Source organism: Pundamilia nyererei, unplaced genomic scaffold (assembly GCF_000239375.1).
Source record: "Pundamilia nyererei isolate P.nyererei 1_Seehausen unplaced genomic scaffold, PunNye1.0 scaffold00012, whole genome shotgun sequence".
NCBI lineage: Eukaryota > Metazoa > Chordata > Actinopteri > Cichliformes > Cichlidae > Pundamilia > Pundamilia nyererei.
In genome coordinates, this window is record NW_005187413.1 from 4,492,983 (window position 1) to 4,511,979 (window position 18,997).

Below are 18,997 nucleotides of genomic sequence, written 5' to 3' on the forward strand. Positions count from 1 at the left end.
ATGTTGCTCTAGTAAAGAGAAGCTAATCCCAAAAAGTCATTTTGATAGTTAATGCACCCCCCCCCACACACACACACAACAAGAAGAGAGCCAAAATTATAGTAAACAAATGCAAAAATGGAAAACACCCAGCTATTTGGCATGCTTGTTCTTAAGAGTCGGTAAAGAACATGATAACTCTTAATGTATAGAGTTGAATGTAAAACCACGGACAGTGAGAGATATACTGTCTAGATATAAAACATTTAAGTGAGCCGTTTTATACAAAGAAAACCTGGTAGATGCAGAAGTATAAATGGATAAATAGTTGTTTTATAGATTTTCATACAAACTGTGTTTTTTCCTCAAAGCTGTGAAACAGAAAGTAAACACAGTCATTTCTAACGTTTTATGTCTCAGCAGAGGCAGATAAAAACATTTCCAAACAATCTCAAGTCCATCATTTCTACAGAGAGAAAGATTATTCACATGTGGAAAACATTCAAGCCAATCTTCCAACAAGTAGACATCCCACGCAAATGCCCCCACCCCTCCCTGAAAAAGATTGTGAATTTCAGATTGTGAAACGCTCAGAGAAACTTCAAAAAGGCCAAAAGCTTCATATCAGCCTCCCCAGGCCTCAGTTAGCAAGTTAAATATTAAAGTTCATGGCACTAAGACACATTAAGACAAACCACAAGACTTCTGGAACAATTTTCTTTGGACAGATGAACCTATTGGACCATGCACACACCACTGTATATGCTGCCTGGAAACATTTAATTGAAGCAATTACTGTGAGAAAGCACAATGCAGAAGACGTTTTTGTACGAATACAAAAAAATGACTTTGTAGATCATTTTGATGTCCCAATGTTTGTCATGTAATGGAAAAAAAATAATTTATACTATCTGCTTTTGTTTGGTAAGACAAAGTGGATTTCATTTAATTACAAGATATTCTGGCTTGACATAACATCCCCATGAAAGCTTGGACAGCTGTATTTGCTGTACATTTGAAGTAGGTAGGTGCTGGAAACACGGGGGTTCTGGTAGATTAGGCAAGACGACAAGATGTCTGTTTGCTTCTGACCTTGTAAGGCCTCCTTGGCACGGTCCAGCTCCTGCTCCTTGTCACCCAGCTGCACACGGAGCTCAGTGGCAGAAAGCAGATTGGCAGAGCAGCCGCCCTGGGTCTCCTCCAGGTCTTTAGTCAACATGTCCTTCATTTGCCTCAGCAGGTGGACCTCCTCTTGGAGCTGGACCACCTCTTCACGGAGCAACACTGAAGGAGAGAAAGAGTTTGCAAATTTAGATTATGTATAGAATAAATATGGAGGGTAAGTGTGCAGAAAAAAATTAGAAAGGAGGATGGAAATAAAAGAGTAAACTACAGGGATGTCCAAAAGGGGCAAAATATGCAACAGGAAATGGAAAAATATGAACTAATAACAAAAGTGATAAAATTCTTCAATACATCAAACCACAAAAGTTACAGCTTCCCTTCAGATGTTGCCAGAGGTGTTGCAGAAATGTAGTTACATGCTGAGTGACAGACTCAGGCCTAACACTGGTGATGGTAGTACGCAAGAGACAGCAGCCTGATAAGACTTAATAAAATATAAGCGGCACACACTCGGGCTGTGCTCCTCTGTGCCGTATTTTCCCTCAGCTGTGCAATGCCTCATATCCCTCAGGGGAAACAGGCAAGCAAACATGAGCAGGGAACTAAGGCGAGGACAAACTGAAGAGCGAACGCAGTGGCACAAGCTGGTGGACACATTTGTAAAGCCAGAGGACAGAAACAATGAAAAAGTCCATTGAAGGAAACCCGTACTAGCAAAAGTGTCACGATGATTTATACTGCGCACATAAAGGGTAGAAGGTCTGTTCCAGAAGAACGCAAGAACAAAGACAGATGAAATACGCAGTCAGCCAAAGCATTTCAGCATAGAATAAAACCTGCAAACGCAATGATAGATTTGTAATTTCCCCAAAAAATAACTCAATACCATAGAGCGCTGCATAAAGAAAAAAAAAAGCTATTTGGATCTTATAAGGGATGATGGGTTAATAAATCACGAGTTAAATAAGCAGAAAATTAGTCAAAAAACTGTTTGATTAACAATTTTTCTTGTTAAAAAAAGTGATTTATCACCTTAGCAGATATGCTCGAAAGCATAAGTAACTTTTGACATTTTTCAGACAAAACAAGTTTTGAGGTCCAGGAAAATACGTTGGGTGACTTCTGTTGGGAATCCGACAGACAAAAAATTAATTAACAAATCAGTGAGAAATTGTTAGTTTTAAACAATTTTAAAAAAGGATAAATGTGTGAGTGTGCATTTGTGTATGTGTGAATTACAGGCATTAGTTTTACTTTCTGTTGCATGAATAAGAATCTGCAATCAAGCTAGCGTCACTCAAGGCTCTGATGTTAACTTCAAAAAAAAGCTAAATGTCTGATAGATGGCTGTGTCAAAAGAACAACAGCAAACGCACACACGCACGAAAACATCATGGGCCTTGGGAACAAGAATTCAGAGGTAACCCCGATTTAACCCCGTGTTAAACTGAGAGCACATACACTGGAAAATCATCGAGGGATGTCGTTCGTACAGCAATATTTCAAGTAAAGAAGTGGAGTGCTCCCTAATTTTTAAGGCAATGCCTTCAAAACTTTGTATAAAACTATAGAGAGAGCCGACATCAACGTGAGGAAGCCTGCATCAGAGGAAAAAAGAGAAGGTCTTAGCAGGCCTGCAGCCAGACGTTGTGGGGCTGCAGCAGCTCCGATAAGAGAGGAGGGGACAGTCCATCGGTCTCTGTCAGCGCGGGACTCTGGAAGCACAGCGGGCAGCTCTGTGCTGCATGTGACAAAAAGAGTTTGTTTCCCAGAGAGAGCAATCTCTCATGGCCTTCTTGCAGCTTAAATCCATTTATTCATCTGTTTACCTGCAGGCTCTCCTATTTTTGTCACGGGAGCCCGGCAGCTGCTTTTGATGACACTGGACAGAATTGGACATTATTTCTGAGGACGCTTTATATTTGTTTCACTGCGATGTGGATGCTGATCGACTCTTGTCATTAGCTGTCAGTTTGGAAATCGCTGCATTTTAGTTGCCAAGTATTAGCATCATTACACGCTTGTGTTATGTCCATTAAGCTGTACCTCAATAACAAAGTGTGAGCATTTTGTCCTAAGGGTATCTACGGTGGATTTAGTGAGAAATGTGTTTAACTTACAAAGAATCAATAACACATTTCTCCCAAATCCAATTTTGCATTCATTTTCAGCATCATCCTCTTTCACAATTAAATCGGCTCACACAGCAGACACAGGCTAAAATACACAGAAATGGACCTGCAGGAAGTTTTTTTCTTTTAAACAACTCAAATTGTGGTAAAACTTGAGGAAAAATAAAAGTTAAGACTCCTTCTGCAGATGTATGTGATCGTTTCACATCTCAAAAAGAGTGAAAGGACATAAAGAAAAGGGTGCCGACAGAGGCGAGCCATCCATTGCCTGTACCTACAGATAATTCACCTCCATATACACTGTTTTATGCAATCTAAAAAAGCAATTTAAACTGACAGGAGTCATATAAGCCACACAAAGCAGTATGCTCTCTGAGCTTTGAGTGGTTGTGCAGAGAGCTTGGCAAAGCTATTAGTGTCCTCCCACATAAGAAGAGAACCCACTCTCTTCCTACTCAGCAGCGTCCCATTCAATGAACTTCTCATCCAAGCCTCCCATTAGTTTGTCCATCAAAGCCAGTCAGTAGCAGGTCAATCTCTGTCCCTTTTCCTTGCATAGCAGAGCTATTAAAACCCAGCACGCACACGCACACACAGCTGAGGAGAGCACATATAGTAGCTGTAGGCTTATGATGAGGTGTTAGAGAAAGCAGAGGCACCGGGAAGGTTAAGTGGGTGTTGGAAATGTGTTGATTGGTGGTCAAAGACCTGAACTAGTCTCCTGTGAACCATATGCAGGATTAAAGTGGCCTCATTTGTATACATGACTGATCAAAGATGCTTAACGTGCACTACGGTGGAATATTAAACTTGGATGAGAAAGTCCATTTAAAGCTAATGCTCTTGTTGCATTTTAAAAGCAGTTTGTGTCTCACTATGCACAAAAAATGTCCCGGTTAATAGAAGGAGGCCACAAACCGAATAGAAAAAAAAAAATGGTAGAAGTAGTTCCAGAGAACTTTAAATGTGAGGCTTGTGGATTAACTAGAAATGGAAAATATTTCTCATGAGACATCTAAACACATTTTCCAGGACTCTTGGGGATAGATCTACTCTATTTTCAATTGGGCTTACGATTTTCCTTTTTGATAAAGCATATAGTTAGGGCTGAATCAGATGACCCTGAATGCTCCTTTAGTTATGCTGCAATAAGCCTGGGCTGCTGGGGGCTTCCCATGAGTGTTTCTTCTTCACTCACTATGTGTTTATACACCACTCTGCAGTTAAACATTAGTTATTATTAACCTCGGACTCTCTTCCACAGTGTATATTTTATCCTGTCTTCCTCCCATCACACCGGACAGGTCACAGCAGATGACCGGCTTTCCCTGGGCCTGGTTCTGCTGGAGGTTTCTTCCTGTTAGGGGGATTTTTTTCCTTCCCACTGTCGCCAAGTTTTTTCCCAGCAGGAATGGATTCATTTTTGGGGGACTTTCTCTATTATTATATCATAGATGTTACAATGTTATGATATGTTACATGTTACAACACAAATCCCTTTGAGGCAACTGTTGCTGTGGTTTGGTGCTGTATAAATAAAATTGAATTGAACAGATCACATGATAGGGTGGGGCTAGGATTCACAATGGTTCACAATCAACCATGGCTGATTGTGACCCACACCTTTTTTCACACAGAGTGGGTGTGATTAGGCAGAGGATCAATAGGGGGTTCATGACCCTCTTGGGGACAGTCTCATAGGGCTTAAAGTCTGGGACTCTCCACCAGTTGCTCTTAGAACTCAAGAAGTTTCTTGGATGAGAGGTGAAACGTCTTCAGGGACTACAGACACCTTCTTTCCAAGCTCTTTAGGCTACAATGACCTGGATGCCTGAGAACCTTCACAGATGAATTGAACAGATATCTCAAACCTGCAACAGTCCTTGCAGCTAACTGCTAGCATGGTAACATTTCTGTAATTTGGGTGTACTTGTACCTTTTAACAAAGCACTTTTGTTCCACAAGATATCATAAAGAGCAGCCTCTCCAGCAGCATGGAATATTTTTAATAAGCAAAACCATTAGAATGACATTTGACAGTCGAGCAGGGCGTCAAAAATCTCTGCAGTGACAGCAGCTAACCATTCTGCCTTGAGGAGCTATGATGTGCATGGTTGTCATTTTTCCGCCTTGGTCTTCCTGCCAATTCAGATTTGTGTAATTTAAAAGTACAGTATACAAGACAAACCCAGAGGCAGTGGTGCTGGCTGTTCTCCTCTAATCTCTCCGGTACAGTAAGTGAAAACAGCTGAGCTGGATAACGAGGGCACACGGAGCTTTCTAAGATCCACACATGCTGTAATACCCCACACCTCTCTCTTAAATACCTGATGAACCTTCATTAAGGAGCGTAGGTGGGTTTTCTGAGATTTTCACTTTAGGCTCTAAGAGATCACCTTTTCTTGTATAAAACAAAATGTAACAAACAAATGTATGTGACAGCTTCATGGCAGAAAAATCAAGAGGAGGCCGTTCAGTCTGGTTGAACAGCTTTAGCTTCCATGGAACGAACATGTTGGCAAGACACTTGTTAAAAATATGAAGGAAGTTATTCCTGCAGACAAAGAAGATCCGGCCAAAACTTTCAAATCATTTTTCTGCATGAGCTCTTATTAAGCTAAAAGTGCAGCACCACACAAAGTGCAAACCACAGCTTTGGCTTCTTTTAGAAGATTAGTATTGAATTAGAATAGAATAGCTTCTTATTGTCACCGTTACAAGAACAATGAAAGGCAGTTTGGCATTTCTCCATGTGTGTGAAGTACACAATAGCGTAAGTATTTACACAATAACTAACAAATTTACACAAGAAAGATATGTACAAGTTATACATACACCTGCAAACATACACGCACATACATACACATATGAATATATACACATATGCATCCGTACATACATACACACACACACACACACATATTTTCACATACACGCTTACATCTATATACTTACACATACATGCCATCTAACTAGCAGGTGCATTGAGAGGTGCAGTGTGATCAGTGATATTGCACATTGAGTGGGGGGGTGCTGTTGGAACTATACTAAATAAGGTTATAATAAATACAGTTTAAAGAGGTAGGGGTGTTGGTTGCATTGAAGTATAAACAGAAATATGATTTATGGAGTGCAGTTATCCTTCAATCAGGGTGGAGGTAGGGCATGTTTGATAACCTGTGGGTAAAAACTTCTGTTGCGTCTGTTTGTCTTTGACCTGATGGACCTGTAACGTTTACCAGAGGGAAGTGTCCAGGGTGTGGGGGGTTTTTGATGATGGTGCTGGCTTTCTGCTGAAGTCTGCCAGTATAGATGTTTCTGAGGGGGGTTAGTGAAGTACCGATTGCCCGCTCTGCTGCCCTCACCACCTGCTGCAGTTTCCTCTTGTCCTCCGCGGTGCAGCAGTTGAACCAGAGTATGCAGCAGTAGGTCAGAAGGCTCTCGAAGGTGGAGCGGTAGAAGTTTACTAGCAGTCTTTGGGGTAATTGGGCCTGACGTAGTTTCCTGAGGAAGTACAGCCTTTGTTGTGCTTTTCCTTCCTGGTGGGAGATGTTAAGGTAAGGTCGGCCAAGATGTGGACTCCGAAAAATTTAAAGCTTTCTACCCTTTCTCCCTCCTCCCCATCAATGTAGAGGGTAGAGTGCTCAGATCGCTTTGTTCTTCTGAAGTCGATTACCATCTCCTTGGTCTTGGATGTGTTCAGATGCAGGTTGTTGTCATCAGACCATCGCTTCAGATGCTGAACCTCCTCTCTGTAGGCTGAATCATCGTTGTTGTCCATCAGTCCTATGACGGTGGTGTCATCAGCAAATTTTACAATGGTGTTACTGGTGTGGATTGGTGAACAGTCATGGGTGAAAAGTGAGTATAAGAGGGGACTAAGGACACACCCCTGTGGGACACCCACATTCAGAATGAGGGTGGAGGTGGTGTGCTCTCCCATTCTGACGTTCTGGGGTCTGTTGCTCAGGAAGTCCAATATCCAGCTGCACAGTGAGCTGCTGAGTCCTAAGTTGCTTAGTTTATTAACCAGTTTGTGGGGTTGAACTGTATTGAAGGCAGAGCTGGAGTCCACAAACAGCATTCTAACATAGGTGTTACGACTGTCCAGGTGTGTGAGGGCTGTGTGAAGAGCTATTATTATTATTACGTCCTCTGTCGATATATCACAGTGTGTCAACATGTTTAAACAGAGCGTATTACAGGGAGAAAAACTGCAGCTTTTTTTCAATAATCAGAAAAACTGTAGAGCTTCAAGGCATTTTGTTTACTTCTGAAGATCATGCACTGTCTTTTTCCACTCAGTTGAGTCCCTTACTGTTGATGCACAGCTATAATATGATATCTGTAATGCAGCAAATGTGCAGGGAATTGGAGCTGAATGATGAAAACTGTAATGGCTTTCCAGAGAAAGCACTGAGAGATGTTCTGGTGTCGCATTGGAGGGGGCCTGGCTAATATATTGGGACATCAAAGCAGCCCCATTCAATGGCACATTTTTCAAAAGAAAAATAAAAAAGAAGAAAAAAATTGACCATGCAGCGAATAATAAAGCAAGAAAACATATATCAAAGCTTTCTTTAAACCAAATTTTAAGCAATATGACAAGTGTTTACTGGGGATAAAAACACCTCACTGTAACAAAAAGCTATGTTGTCAGTGGCTGATATGAGCAGAGCTGTTTTAAACAACCACCAAAGTCTTTAAAACACTCCATAAAAGCCTCCTAATAAGCTCTTCTTTCCTAAGCTCTGCTTGTTGATAAACGTTACCTAGAATGAACTAATAGAAACATCAAAAACTTGTTTTCAGGACAGCAGTTGCTCGGAGGCTTTATGCAAAAAGAAAAACATTACATAAGTGTGTAGCTGCATTGCAGGTGATTGTGTTGACTCAAACAGAGTCCCTGAAGAAAGTGAACTAAAATGATGTCTTATGATTATTAATAATATAATTATAAAATGCGATGTAAACAGGAGTAAAAGACAAAAAAAGACATAAGCACAAAGCAAAAACTCTGAAGGTAAATTTAAGCAGAAAAGCTCATTATTAGAGCCAAACAAAGCAAAGTAAATGAAAGAAACCACAAATTGTAACCTTTACATTTAAGCCTCAACTTCAGAAGAGCTAGAAGAGCTTAACCTGTGATCTAAGCCTCTGACCGGGTTCACGGTGGAACACCTCACATCTAATAAGGTTAATTGGCAGCAGCTCAGTCACATAACTGGGTATAAATAGACCATTTGAAACAACCTGGAAAGACTGCATGAGCAAGTTTATAGTTTCAGAATAACATTTCTTCATGTAAAGTTGCAAAGATTTTGCAGTGCTATGTACTGCAAATGCTATGTCTGTGCATTTACGTAGCACAGATCTAACATACATGTCTTTGGACTGTAGGAGAAGGACGGAGCAACTGAAAGAAAACCCACACGCCCCGTGGATAACATGCAAACTCCACACACTAAGGATCCAGCCGGGGTTTGAATCAGGAACCTTCTTCCTTTGTGGTGACAGCACTAACCACTGCACCAATGTGTAAAATGTTTAAAAGGGACAAGGCCAAAAGCCTACATTGAATGTCTGTGATCTTCTGATCCGTTCTAGATTGTTTGACGTCGGTGATGATATGGAGGTGCTGAACGCTATACACATATCTTTATCTATTCATCATTATGCTACCAATCCAACAATGTTTTTTTTTTCTAAAGAAAGGCTTCTACCATGGTCTTGCTGAAATAAGTAAACTATATTCTGCCCATATTACAGCAGCCAGACTCCTTAACAAAAGGGTCTGGATGCTGAACTGCCCTCGTTGCAGCAGGGAGCTGTAAAATGACAAAAGAGGCCAATGGGGCTGCTGAAATCCCACATCTAGAAGGGACAGGACAACATTGCAGTCTCTAAACTATAAAAATCGCTCAGTTCCTCTGAACTATAAATAGCATTGTTAAAGGAAGAATTTATGCAGTAAAGTAGCAATCGTCCAAGCAATCGTCCAAGCTTTTCCTGTATCATGTTATCAACATCAAATTTAGGGGTGAAAAAGAGCTTTTCAGTTTCAATATTTAGTATTATTTTCAATGAAAGGCTTGAATTATTTGCACAGCAATGCCTCCTGTTTTAATTTATATTTATAGTGTCCTGAGTTTCTGAAAATGGTTGCACTTAGTGTGTGCAATTGAGCTTAAAGGTGCCTATTTCTATAGTAAATTATGAGAACAGGCGCACATGCCTGCTGAGCTCTGGCCTTCACTATTTATGGTATGAAGCTCGGGCAAGACTGACATGAGAGAAGACAACAGTGTGATTCAGCTCATACAAGTAACTGTGTAACCTTTAAAGGGAGGAAAAATACACCTTAAAAGCCATGCAAGGCATACAGTCAGTAACAAAACATTCATGTGACTTGCGTCACATTGCAAATAACTTTAGAGTGCTTCATCAGAGTGGTGATGTGTGAATGGTACACAAGAGTATCTGAGTGACGTTACTAGTTTTCTTATGGTATCTCTGGCATCTGAAGAACCACTGGATGAAATCTTTACATACTTTTGTTTATGACTAATACTAGGTTGATTCCCATTAGCCTCAGCATATTTGGATAAACATAGGCGTGTCGGCCCCGTCAGTGCAAGTATGTCATCATGGTAGCGACAGATAAAAGGGGCCAAAGTGTGTGGTCTTGCAGCTGATTGCATAACTACAGATATATAAAATCAGGAAGTCAAGTTAAAAGAAAAAAAAACTCCAAAACAACACCTTCCTTTCAATTCCTTTCTCCCATTCAAATAATTCCATCCATCCATAGGATGAGAGACATGGTACTTCCTGGAGAGGTGGCCATGCTACTACAGGCCCTACACACAGAAACAGACAATCATTCGAGGCCAACATGCATCTGCATCTTCCTTCTGTGGAGAAAAGCTGGAGTATCTTCAGAGAACCCACACAGACGCAAGGAAAACATGCAAACGCCACAGAGAGAGGCCCCCAGGTGGCCCCCAGGTGGCCAGTGATTTGAATACAGGACCTTCTTTCTGTGAGACAACAGTGAAATCTACCATCACGCTGACTCCTCCTTCCAATTCTGCATTGAACAAATGTCTGTTCAGATTAGTTTCTAGAAGTCTTCTGAGCTTTTTTACAACTTCAGACAGAAAAACCAAACCATGTGTTTACAGATTTATTAAATGACTGTAACCAATCAGTTCCAAACCCATGCCTGACACAAGAGAAAGAGAAACGACTGAGAGTGAGAAGCTTCATAAGTAAATACACTCATTCTTTCAGGGGCACCCTGCTGAGTCAAATTAAGGGGAGGTTGGGTGGGTGGATGGCATAGGTACGCTGCAGCGATTAGTGGCTTTTGTAAAATCATCAGCAAAACTATATTTAGCATCTTTATTGTCAACTTGTACTATGGGCACAGCAGGAACCTGTGTGGAAATGGATTGGAGATTGTATAGAGAGTGTGGGCAGCATTAAATCAGATTTGATATGCTTAAGCTACAAATAGCAGTAAAAGCACTGATGAGCTTCAAACCAGGAGATCAAAAAGATGTAAGCAAACACCTTATTTCTAATGCCCTGACACCCGGAGACTCTGAGCACTGTGCTGTTGCATCCTAAAAAGTCCCTGCACGTATGGGTCAGGTCCATTCCCCTGTCAGGCTATTACACCTGGCTTGTCTATAATACATCTGCGCATAAATAATGCATGCTACTGACTCTTTAACCTACCTGACTAAAGTATTTACCATTTAATCGATAATTCAACACGGTTATAGATAACAAATCCAGCTAATACATCAAAAATTCAAATATAAACATACAAAATGATTGTAGTTTTCTAAAATTTACTAACATAACCAATTCAAATCATACATGATTCCAAACATTTTTTACAAATAAATAACTGCAAAGTGGGGTGTGCGGAATTATTCAGCCCTCTGAGTCAATACTTTGTAGAACCACCTTTTGCTAAAATTACAGCTGCCAGTCTTTTAGGGTTTGTCTCTACCAGCTTTGCACATCTAGAATATTCCAGCTGTTCACTTGAAAAGTTCGTTGTTGGGTGATTTATAGCTATGTTTACGATTGCTGTACTGATGAATGGTGAAATTTCACCCAGTGGGTTCGTTACATTTAGCCAATTCTGAGCACACACGTCGCTCCTGTACATCTCTGATTTATCCCATTGCTTCTGTCAGTGTTGATTCCAGTGAAGCACAGTGCTTGACAGAAGATGCTGCTTTGTCACCAACATAGAAAGTCTCACGAGTCAGAGATTGATTTCTTTTTCTGGGTCCACAGATCTAGTTTCATTTCATGTCTCTTACCCAGGGTTTGCATTTCGTGGCGATTCTTCTAGTTAGGGACACAACGTGTTCCCTTAATCATTGACAAGGACACAAGTCTGCTCTCCTTTCCTAGATAGCACTCCTGACATTTAGTGCAGTCATAAACGGGTGTTTGGCCTTTATGATTTTTTTTTCTGCAAGCAAACCGCAGTTTCTTTCTCTAGCTGACAGATTTTTTCCTTTTTTTTGGTTATTATTTACCTGGATTCTCAAACCTTTACTCCCAGCATTCAGAGACAATTCAACCTCAATTTAATCTCTGACCTGTGCATGATCTAATACTGAAACAATGCACAGCTTCCCAAAATAAAATTTGGATTCTGAATGTGCAACTACTCTTAAACAACTGCAATTTGTGTGCCGTTTACCCTTGTACCACAAAATGCTCAGTACAGCATTAAAAATGACCATACTAAACCAATCCTACTCAAATTAAATCTTAAACTTGGTACATTACTGTGCTGTAGAACCAGTATTTTATTTCAAGCCAAATGTGCAAAAACAAGGTCTGATGAATGAAAACAGTGTAAGTGTTAAGTTGCTTAGACTCTGGAATGAACATCTGTGCAAGTATACAGTATCTATCAGGAACAGTTCCTATTAATTAATTGCCTGGGGGGGGAGGGGGTTACATTACAACTGAGGTCAGTGCAAGGATGCCAAGTGAAGATAGCTGTAATTGATTCACGTGTTTATAATGTGCAGATTAGGCACTCTGCCAAAGATGCTCCATTTGGAGGCTCCGAGAACTTGAAAGCAATTTAAATATTTTTAATATGGTCAAGAGATGCATCCGCCCTCGATGTCACTTGGAATTGCCATCCTTCCCTGTGCATTGGTTTTGTTTACATAAAGTGAATCATCCAGTGATTACTTAACCCTGCTGGCATGAAGGAACTGAAAAGGGCACTCCTTCAGTTTATGACAAAGGAATAAAACTGAAGTGACTGTACAGGGAATGTACTATTATCCAGCTTTCAGCTCAATCAATCAAAATGACCTCATCCCTCTAAAGCTAAACCATATATAACAATTTCCCCCTGTTCTAATGTGAGACACTGGAGAAGCCAATCAATCTGCTCAAGCTGTTTTCACTCAGATACATCTGCTTAGATATCAAGCACAAGCTCCTGTGGTAAAGCCACACAGGATTTAACAGATGCTACATAGTCAGGTTGCTATGATATTTCATACTGCATTTATTTTAAAGGCATAGTTTGACAGTTTGGGAAATACTCCTGTGTTCTTAACAAGAGAAGGATTAGAAGATCGATACCACGCTCATGTCAGTATTATAAATATGCAGCTCTGGAGAAAGGCCACAGGCCTGGAAGGAGAAAAATGGCTTGTCCAAGGAGAAGAAATGCTTTCAACTAGCACCTCTAAAAGGTCACCATTAGACACATCACATGTCTTTCCTTGTTTGTTTTTTTAATTGTGGTTTTATAGAAGGATTTTACAGTCAAGAAACAGTTTGGCAAACTAAAATTGTTTAATGAACTGAGGTGTTTACCATCAAATTGTAAAGTCACCATCATGCCACCATGTTAGTATCTGAAACAAAGCAACCAGAAGCCATCAAATACTTTGTCAACTCACTTAAGTCCCAATCATAAATGGACTTGTGCATATCAACAAACTATGAATCCTGAAGAAGAAAAGAAAATACTGAAAATGAGTCTGAGGTTGGGTTCATGATGTCAATCGCTGAAGAAGAAAATGGCGAACAACCCTCAGTTTGAATCTGCAGACAAGCCTTAACATCTGCTAGGAACAACAGGATCTAGTCTGTGCAGAACTGGAAATCCACGTGTTTTGATACACAGTGTCCCTCATGTCCTGGAGCATGCCTGAATAATCTCACAAACTGCAGGTGGCGCCTGCTGGGCTGCAGCTTATGTGTGTAACGTTAAAAGCCTTACTCAAGTTTAAATCATGTGAAACACTGCAAAAACTACCCGTTCTGTACTCGTTAACTGTTGCACTTGTTGAGATGCTGAAAGCAATAACGGCCTGTGATTAGCTCAGGGTAGTTACAGCTCACAGGGAGATCAAACAGAAACAGGATCGAAGAAATCAGAAAACAAAACAAACAAACTTGACTTTATATGTAAAGATGTGCCACACGCTGTGTGTAACGGCCTCGGTGAATAACTTCACAACAGCGCAGTGAGTGGGACGGCAACAGCAAAAGAACAATCTGTGCGTTGCAGTGCAGTCGGTCAAACTCATTGTCTTTCAAATTTCTGAGCGGTGACCTCAGGCTTCAGCAAACATGAGCTCCTGTACGAGTCATGCAACACACTGTGGGATGAAACTCATCTCTATTGATTCATAAACAACCACAACAAGTCCATCTGAATGTGTAGACAGACAAAGACACACACCCACAGCAGCATCAAAGAAACCTTTTCCTGGCATCTAGGAAAAGATTCTCCATAGCAGAAGATCTTCTCATTTTCCATCAAACATAACGCATCTTAATTCTTCAGTTTTCTGGATAATACAGTGCGTCTGCTTCCTAAATGAATCCAAACACAACAGCCAACGTAGCTCTTAGATTATAGGCCAGCTTCATTATGTCTGCTGAGCTACTAAACTCCTTTATACCGAACATGAATTTGATGAAACATCACAGTTCATGCACAATGTAAAAGATTAAAAGATCATCCATATAAACGTGTCATACAGTATGTAGGTCACTTTTACTTAAGTAAAATAAATAATCCTGGGATATGGAATAGATTTAAATTAATCAGCTTTTATAGTGGAGGGAAAAGGCATGTGGTCATGAGTATTAAAAAAATGAACCACAGTCAGATCAAAAAGTAAGACTTATAATAACACAGTATTGGGGGAAAAACATCAGTTTTATAACAATGTGACTTCAGTAATTCTAACAGCATTTCATGGCATATAATTAATATATCAAAAATATTTGTAATATTTTGCCATGAGAACCACTTCAATATCACAGCTGGCAAGAAGAGAAGCTTGGTTCGATTACTTAATATTAGAGCAGGTGAAATCAGTCAATTGATTTATGATCTGATTGTCAAAACCTAACTAAGCTGATTAACTGTTTACTCTAACTTTTAATTTTAACTACTTAAAAAAACCATTTTTTTCTGCACATTCAAATGTGTATTCTGCTACACTGAATTCACTAGCTTTCTGTTTGTTCTAGAAAACAATTAGGATTAACCTAGCAAATATTATAATGATCGATCATGAATAAAGGGGCCAATTAATCGAGCATTAAAGCAATCCGAGGCGCAGTGGAGATGTCTTTTTTTTTTATAAACTAATGATATTGTTTTGAATAAATCTATAGTCTACCTGTCAAATAAATGTACAAAGTCCACGCTTTACATCGGGACAATAAGTAGGCGCCTAAGTTAAATCAGGCATGTACCAAATAAAAACGCCTGAGTCAATTGTAGCGTGTCCTACAGCAGCGCGTGTTACACTGCATCACAAATCATTTCAGTCTCAAACGTGAAATTTCAGAAATTAATCAGCTTTGTTGTAACTTTTATATTCCTATTATGTAATCAGTCCAGGCAAGCACACGCATTAGGACACGAACAGTAAACCCACTCACTCACCCTCTCTCTCCCTCTCTCCCTCACACACACACACACACACACACACACACACACACACAGTCTTTTTTCACCGTCTATTTTCTATTGATCACTCACCGGCCTTCCCCTCCTCTTTCTCGGACCTCATGTCCTTCTCGGCACAGGCTATGCTCGGCTCCACTGTCAGCCTCGGTGTGAGCTCTCATAGCAGATTAAAAAAATAATAATTAAACGCACACCTATGCGTCCCGGCCAGTGCACACACAGACCATTCAAACCTCACATACAAACACACACACGCACACTGCGCTGCCGGTCCGGCCGCTCCCAGCTCTGCTTTCTGTGGCTCCACCCAAACAGGTTACCAGGAACTCATCCCCTGAGAGAAACTCGCTACCTTTCCTGCCCCCTTTCTTACCAAACGAGCCTCTTTCTCTGTGTACCTGCGTAACGAGGTGTCCACGGGCAACTAGGACAACATTCACCCACGCCCACTACCGCTTTTCATTCCCCCCCTCCGTCCCGCCTCCTACACACGTGTGGGAGGGTGGAGGGGGCGGGGAATACAAACTGCACCAAGGCCCTCAGGTGATGAGCCAGGTGAGTCAGTGGCGTTCTCACCCCACCTGATGGCCGAGAACACTGTGAAGCGTGTGCTTTTACACTCCACCAGCTGAACGCAAGAGGATACACCCCTCTGTGAAAGCTATGCACTCTCTGTGGGCCTCTACATGAGTGTACAGTGCTCACTTCCTGGATGCGAATGTGTGTTTTGGCCATAGAAAGGAAAACAAATCCCCCTCCAAACACAGCCAAATAAACTTCAGTATAAAGCGCTTTAAAGAGGAGAAAAAGGACCACAACAGTGGCGAATTACTTCAAACTAAACCGCCTTACCTCTTCACAGTGAGATTAGAACATTAGTATGAGCAATGCACCTTATCATTAACCCTCTGGGGATGGGGTTGGTCTTTGCCCAATGCTGAGTAAGGACAGACTGTGCCACGTTAGATAGGAACTGGGATGTGTTTGAACAGATTAATAATAAATAAGGTGAAGGCTGGTCCAGTTTTCTTCTCGAGACTCTTCAGGCTCAAAACCCAAAGGCAGGTACAGTGAGGTGATTTGAAGAAAAGAGACAGGACTGTACCTGAATTAATTCAGCCTAAAGGGCCCACTTAGATAGAAACCTTTCTTTTCTTTTCTTTTTTTAAGTTTATGAGCACCTGAGCAACATAACTAGCATACTAAAGTGTAAGCATAATATATTTGTGTGTGTAGGAGTGTTTGTATGTCACAGAAACTTCAGTTAAATGTCCTGCATGTAAAGATGTGACAGCAGTTCAGAGCAGCTGCGCCATTTGTCCCGGCTGTCAGAGGTTGATGCTTAGCTTTTTAACTCCGTCCAAAGATCAAATGTGGTCTAACCAGATACTTGTCACATGAGGCAATGGATCTGTCAGTCACGCACTGACACCTCAAGGATTACTGCCAGGCTCATTTTCTCTGTCCGATCACAGCTCAGAGTAAAGATTGCAACAGTAACTCTTCATTGGCAGTTATTGTAAGACATCAAAAAGAAGGAGATTTATCTCGTTGTAGAGAAAGGCAGATGCTGCAAATGCTTTGGGTTTAGGGTATGGCCTGCATCATAAATCCTTGATTTAGTTTATTAGAACTTTTGAATGATTCAATCTAATAATAATGTAATTATATTCACTTAGATTAATATTTGAACCTTTCTATATCTGTTTTCTTTGTCTTTATTTAAATAGATACTTTTTTTCGTCAAATGTAGCACTTCATAAATCTAAAGTCATGGTGCAACTACACCAAATTTTATTCACAGTATTGCTTTTATTCTGACACCTCTTCAGTCTGAAATTTTCCACTCCTCTGTGCCCTTATTCTTCAGCTCAACTCCCTGTATCACTATGCCATTCATTTGCTTTGCTAACATTAAAGCAAGAAGAAATCCTAAAAGCCTTCTTTTTCTACCCTCCACTCTCCTCTGCTGTATTGCTCTCCCTTCTCTCAGCAGAGAACGGTTGACCTGTCAGTCTGCATTATCAGCACTGGGGAGTGCTGATAGAGAGTTAGGATGAAGTGGGATTAAAATATTAGCTTGCCTACAGAGAGTACAGGCTGTATAAAAAAAGGAGGAAAGGAAGAAAACTCAAAACAACAATAGGCAGTGGGAGAAGCAGGAGAATGAGTGACCGAGGTCACTAGAGCCGGTGCTCATTGTCGATGGAAATGACATCAGACTTGTCGAACAGCAACCGAGCATGTTCTTCCAGCTTTGAGGCTTTAGACTTGGAAGAAAAGACCTGAATTACAATTACAGTGCAGACTTTCTGGTTTGAGAACAAGCACGGACAATAGTAGTCATTAGAATGAGAAACACTAACGGACACAAGCAACAATGGACATACAATCAATTGACCTCATGATCGATACCTTTTGTGCCACGGATACACACTGGTCACTTTGACTGCTGCACTTCAGAAACTGACAGAGGCTATTATCCTGAGCTGCACACTGACAGCAGTGATTGGAGGAGGTAAGTGGCCACGCAGCCCTGCAATAACTGCATGCTGCATTGTAACTCTAGCGCAATAAACATCAATATAGTTCCATTCAGATTAAAGCGGTTTGCAGAGTGAAATGTTTTTCTCTGAGAATCAATCGAGTCTCCCAATTTGGTGTCAGCACTTCTGTGTCTTGCATTGGGAAACAAAACACGTTATTTAGCTGCGATAAATCAAAGGCTGTAATGGATGGTAAAGCCCTCATGGTCAGGCACCAAGTGCTGTTATCTGACTGTTCTCACCCCCCTCTAGCCTGTGCAGCCTTTTGCTCAGCTTTAACCCCCCATTGCACCCACAAGTCAAGCTGACAGCTCTGTGTCTGTCTTCACCATGCTCACTTCCTGCTGTCACCAAGGCAACATCTTGTCTTTTGGAGTGCCGCAGTACCTTTGCCTAGCGAGCAGTCTGGTGTGCCAAAGTCCATCAGGCTGGATATTTCTGTTGGGTAGCACATGTCTGTCACCATTGTCTTCTGCCTGTGACGCATGGATGGATCTGTAGGAGAAAGAGATGAAGTTAGATTTTACTGAAATGGATCAATCAAAAACAAAAAAGAAGAGTTGTATGGCTCTTGTTCTGGAGCGCACACACACACGCAGAGCAGGCATCAAAGCACAAATGTGAGGAGCTGGGGTCGAGGTGGGTTGCAAAGTGGCTTGCCAAACAGATGTAAGTATTTTAAATAAACTCAAATACCGCCTCTTTTATGAAATTTGATATTGGAAAGTCATAGTACTTTACCATGCAGCTGCTGATAATTTGCTGTTATCATCCCAACTGCTGGGATTGTGTTAAGCTCAAATTTTGGACATTTTCATTTTTCACGTGCAAAACTTTATCCTACACAGTTAAGCACATTTACACCAACAGCCAATTTAGAAATAACAATTAACCTAACATGCATGTCTTTGTTCTGTGGGAGGAAGCCTGCAGGAAACCTACACAGTCAGAGGAGCTCAAATTCCATAGAAAAAAGGCCCAGAGATTAGGAAATTTAAACCCTTTCTTGATGTGGGATGTCAAAGCTAACCAACGCACCTCCGCGCCACCCATGGCGTTTTTAGTCAGCAAAACTCTCTGCTATAAAATGTTGATGTAACGCTGTGTGACTGCCTGTTAAATCAGGGAATGCAATCTGACGTCTGAATTTTACACATGTAAAAAATACGAGTCTCTCTCTTACAGATCACTGCAGTTGGGATCCACAAAGCAATTACACC

General features: G+C 41.0%; 1 protein-coding gene across 5 annotated transcripts in view; it reads right to left on the reverse strand.

Annotated features, from left to right (window-relative positions):
* Nucleotides 1-18,997, reverse strand: part of kaznb (kazrin, periplakin interacting protein b) — a 132,199-nt gene that overhangs the window by 13,604 nt on the left and 99,598 nt on the right. For 4 of the 5 annotated variants that reach the window (XM_013908652.1, XM_013908653.1, XM_005724599.1 and 1 more), the window contains 2 exons: nt 18,165-18,272; nt 1,072-1,263 (listed from right to left, as the gene is read on the reverse strand). In XM_013908652.1, the coding sequence (XP_013764106.1) occupies nt 1,072-1,263; nt 18,165-18,272 (300 nt within the window). Of the gene's footprint in view, nt 1-1,071; nt 1,264-15,303; nt 15,647-18,164; nt 18,273-18,997 lie in introns of those variants that run through there. The other variant, XM_005724601.2, reaches the window with a different exon arrangement.